The sequence below is a fragment of the Cicer arietinum genome, chromosome 4, assembly GCF_000331145.2.
Source record: "Cicer arietinum cultivar CDC Frontier isolate Library 1 chromosome 4, Cicar.CDCFrontier_v2.0, whole genome shotgun sequence".
NCBI classification, from domain to species: domain Eukaryota; kingdom Viridiplantae; phylum Streptophyta; class Magnoliopsida; order Fabales; family Fabaceae; genus Cicer; species Cicer arietinum.
Window position 1 is genome coordinate 8493039 of NC_021163.2, and position 4372 is coordinate 8497410.

The window sequence follows — 4372 nt, forward strand, 5'->3', positions numbered from 1 at the left end:
TATAATAAACTCTAATAATAACAAAGAGTAACATTCATTTTCATAACACAAACAATAAAAGTATTCACAAACAATTCATCATTTTACAGTGGCTTGCAGAACCAAGTTTTACATATGGATCAAAATACTAAACCAAATTCCAATGGTACATCATTAATTACATTAGTTGAACACAAAATGGAAGACACACTTCAATGTTCTGCTTGTTTATTATCACGTGAGCATCAATCACATGATAAAAATAAATTATCATGACTCTATCGTATATTATTATTATTATTATTATTATTATTATTATTATTATTATTATTATTTCTCTCTTCTATTATGACAATCATTAGAATTTTTAAGATCAAATTTCAAAAGTAAGATTTGAAACCAAATTTAGAAAGATGTTCCCTAGCTTTAAATGTGGTTTTCTTTTAATCATCTGCCCCGTCCTTCATTGTTTACTTTTATGAATCATCACTCATGTTTGAAACAGAGAATTTTAAGTGGGAGTTGAAAGCAAAAATTTATTTGTGGAAGCTAAAGCTAAGATGACTTTGATTTATTTAAAGTGTTTAATTTATTTTAGAAGGTAAAGTATCTTAACTGTTGAAAGGTATCGAATGATAATGAATGCACATACATTTAATATGTACATACATCCAATAATTTTTTGGCATGTTCTTGCATATTGAACATTTGTAAATCAATAGCAAGACAATCAATTGTTCACAATAAGACATTAAATCAATCGGTTCATAAAAGATATAATAAACTCTAATAATAACAAAGAGTAACATTCATTTTCATAACACAAACAATAAAAGTATTCACAAACAATTCATCATTTTACAGTGGCTTGCAGAACCAAGTTTTACATATGGATCAAAATACTAAACCAAATTCCAATGGTACATCATTAATTACATTAGTTGAACACAAAATGGAAGACACACTTCAATGTTCTGTCATGTACGACACTGCAAAAAAGACATAAGTAACAAGAGCTTTTAAAATAATCACCAAACATTTTATGAGAGCTTCAACTTTGCCCTTACATGACCTTTAGAAATCTGGAATTGTTCTGTAATGCCTAAATGAGCCATCAAAAGCCAGACATGGGTAAGCAACTCACCACCCTGGCTAAGTTGCTTAGCATGATGAATCCCTCTACATTGGCTTGCTGCGTGACACAACATCTCCACCCAAACATGACTTATCATTTCCCATTTCCTATCTTTGGACCAATTCTGCTCCGTTTCTAAAGACTCTAGTGATTTGGCAAGCCTACATGCATCAAATAGCACAGACTTGCTTCTATCACCTTTAACTTTTGATGGTAGAATTTCTGTATTCACTCGAAGTATCATCTCGCAAACTTGACTTCTTTTCTCCTCAAAATAAACATGACTTCTTTTTCTGATGTATTTTCTCTCTTTCAAAAGTTCATCCACCTCTGCACATGTGTCTTCAAATCTTATTTGTCCTATTCCATTGGGCAACAAAAAAGGACACATAACAAGAAGATATAACATATAATCTGACAACAATTGACTTTTTTCACGACTTTGGTTGGAATCTGTATCTTTAGAATAACAAAGATCTGTAGCAATATGCCAAAGCAGAATGCTTTGATCAAACTCCACCTCCTTAATGCTCCAGTTAATGTCAGGAATATGACAGTTCCAATTGTTAAGAACCAGATCACCCTTGTGAGCACATAATTTTTTACACGACTCAACATCTTTTGCTTCCGCAGACTTATCCCTAAGATGGTCAAAAATGAGTTCTTTCAATCCTTCAGAGACTTGTTTTGTTTTTTGGTAGTAAGACTTCTCAAAAAAGTTATAGATTCGAAAGAATTTCTGAACTTCAATACATTTGATTGGTTCGTCTTTCAAGCAGAATCTTATGAGGTTGAATTGTGACATTTGATTAGACCATCTGATAGTGTGGGAGAGTTTGAAACAAATTTGACAGAACGAGATGAACTTGTAGAGAAGATCCACTCTCCTAATCTTTTGCTTGCTCAGCCAATTCATTACCCAACTTGAAGAAAGTAAAACAATGACCGCATATATCTCAAGAATAATAGCCCCGATGAAAAGCACAAAAGTGATAATCAGGTCATAATCCATGTTCTTGTGTCCTATTGAGATGAGAATAAAAAAGGTGAAGAATGCAGATACTGTACAGAAAAAGCTCAAAGATTTGAGGATGATGCCCCAGTAGGAATATGTTAGTGCTGCCTTTGTATATAACATATCATATATTAATCCTAACTCAACCTCAATTGTTTTAAAAGCATCTTTCCACATGGATTTCTGAAAGAAAATTTGGCTGCTTTTGTGGTCTTGAAAACTAAAGATGAGATCCGCAAATAGACACTCAGGAATGTTGTAGAACTTGAATCCATCATTTAAAGCTTGAGCATCTGGAATATTTGGATTTGGTATTTTGGTTTCCCCTTGAGAGTTATGATCCAACACAATGGGAGTAGTATCATTCACTTCATCTAAAGTAACATGATATCCTTCGTCTTTTTTAGCAGTGTAATCATCCATGAATTTAGCATAATTTGGTCCTGGATCTGGATGAGGTAGAATAGATTCTCTGAATCCATCGCTGCTACCGAACCTCAACGACCAAGTCCTCTCACCATATTTGATTATTCCTGCGATGACAACAGGAACGGTGACATACATAAGGGGATTTCTGTTCCATGACCGGTAAACAACATAAACTGCAACTGCAAGTTGGTATATTAATTCTAGCATATGTCGTGGCCACAGTTGGTTGTCTTCAAGGGAGTAGGCAGTGATTGTATCAGGCCCGCCAAGATGCACAAGAAGAAATGGTGCCCAAATCGCCATAATTACGAAGTTGGGGTCTGTCTTATGATCTTTAGTGTCTTTGGAAAGAATTCCTAGCGCAACAGTAGCAATCCAATCAGCTGACAAATAGGTGAACCATATCAACAATTTTAGCCTTTTATTAACTATATACTTCCTTCTGTTTCCCAAAAAGATGAGTAGCATTTGTAAGAAGAGACTAACAGCAACCAGAATCCGAAGCTGCAATACATTCCACACTTTTACCAGATTTGTAGTATTCTGATCTGATTTTGTTTCTCTTGAATATATCAAACTGGCCACAACTGAAAAAAAAATCTATGTCAATTGTTTTCTTAGCCTTAGAAAAGTAAGTAGTTAGGACCACTACTGAATTGAATAAATAAATGCTGAAACAAACATTTGTCTTACCAGCGAGTAACATTGCTTCCTTGTGTTTCAACTTGATTGTTATTCTGTTTCGAGCAATGCCACAACTATAGTAGGATTAGGAAATAGTGGAAACGGGAAGACATTAGAACAATAAAAGTGACTTGTTAATGTCTGCCGAACAATGACTTCAAATCTCCTTTCTTACTGTTGTTAGCTTCATTCATGATTGTAATTCAAATAGTCAACATGATTGTAGAAAACAAAAATATAATACAAATTGGCAACATGTCATGTCATGTCGTTAATAAAAATTCCAAAAGATAAGAATTGATAGTGCGTGAAACTACGTCCATTTGATTTCTGGAATGTGTTATTCGTAGGATAGGCATGTTTTACAACGTAGCTGGACTGGTCAATAATATACAAACATCTTTGTCCTCTTCTTCCTAACTAACAAGTGGTGCATGGTTACAAGACGAAATGCACAGTGCTTAGACCCACACACAAAAGAGACACTTTTTCTAATCATAAAAAAAATGATTTAGTTTTTGTTATTGTTTAAAAAAAAGTGTCTCATTTGTGTGTCTAAGCACTGCTTTTTTGATTTTGTAACCATGTAAAACTAGCTCCTTCCTAACTCATGCAGATTTCAAAATACTTCCTTTTCATCCTCCTTCAAGACCACAAAAAGAAAGAATTTAACAATCAAAATAAATAAATAAAAGTGCACAGGTTAGATTCAAAAAGGAGAATTGGAAGCAAAGCAAGATTAAATACTACTTATTAGCTTTATTCCTGATTCGAAAAAGCAAGTGGAGCTGAACTTGAGTCTCCGCCATCATGAGTGTGACAGTCGTTGCAGTAGATTTGGTTGTATCAGTGGTAGCTAAACTCCTGATTGAAGAGTATGCAGTGTTGGGGTATGCTGTGAGGCATGTAGAATGGATTGAGAAAGAGCTGAGGTCAATGCAGGGATTGTTAGAACAGGTTGAAAAGCGAGGGGACGGTGAACAGGAAGAAGCCTTGAAAGACTGGGCAGAAATGTTGAAGGACGTTGCTGGTGATGCAAAGAATGTGATAGAAACGTTTGTGATAAAATCAGGGACGAGAAGGAGGAGAGGAGCTCTGTATTTGTTAGACAAACACAAAGTTGGGAAAGA

At 34.5% G+C, this 4372-nt stretch overlaps 1 protein-coding gene across 1 annotated transcript; it reads right to left on the reverse strand.

The window, feature by feature from the left end:
• Positions 1-769: 769 nt before the first annotated feature.
• Positions 770-4366, reverse strand: LOC101495219 (uncharacterized). The gene is made up of 2 exons (XM_004496064.3): positions 3252-4366; positions 770-3145 (listed from the first exon to the last, which is right to left on the reverse strand). The coding sequence occupies exons 1-2, from the start codon at positions 3262-3264 to the stop codon at positions 1020-1022; spliced, it is 2139 nt and encodes a 712-aa protein (XP_004496121.1). The 5' UTR covers positions 3265-4366; the 3' UTR covers positions 770-1019.
• Between the last annotated feature and the right edge of the window lie 6 nt (positions 4367-4372).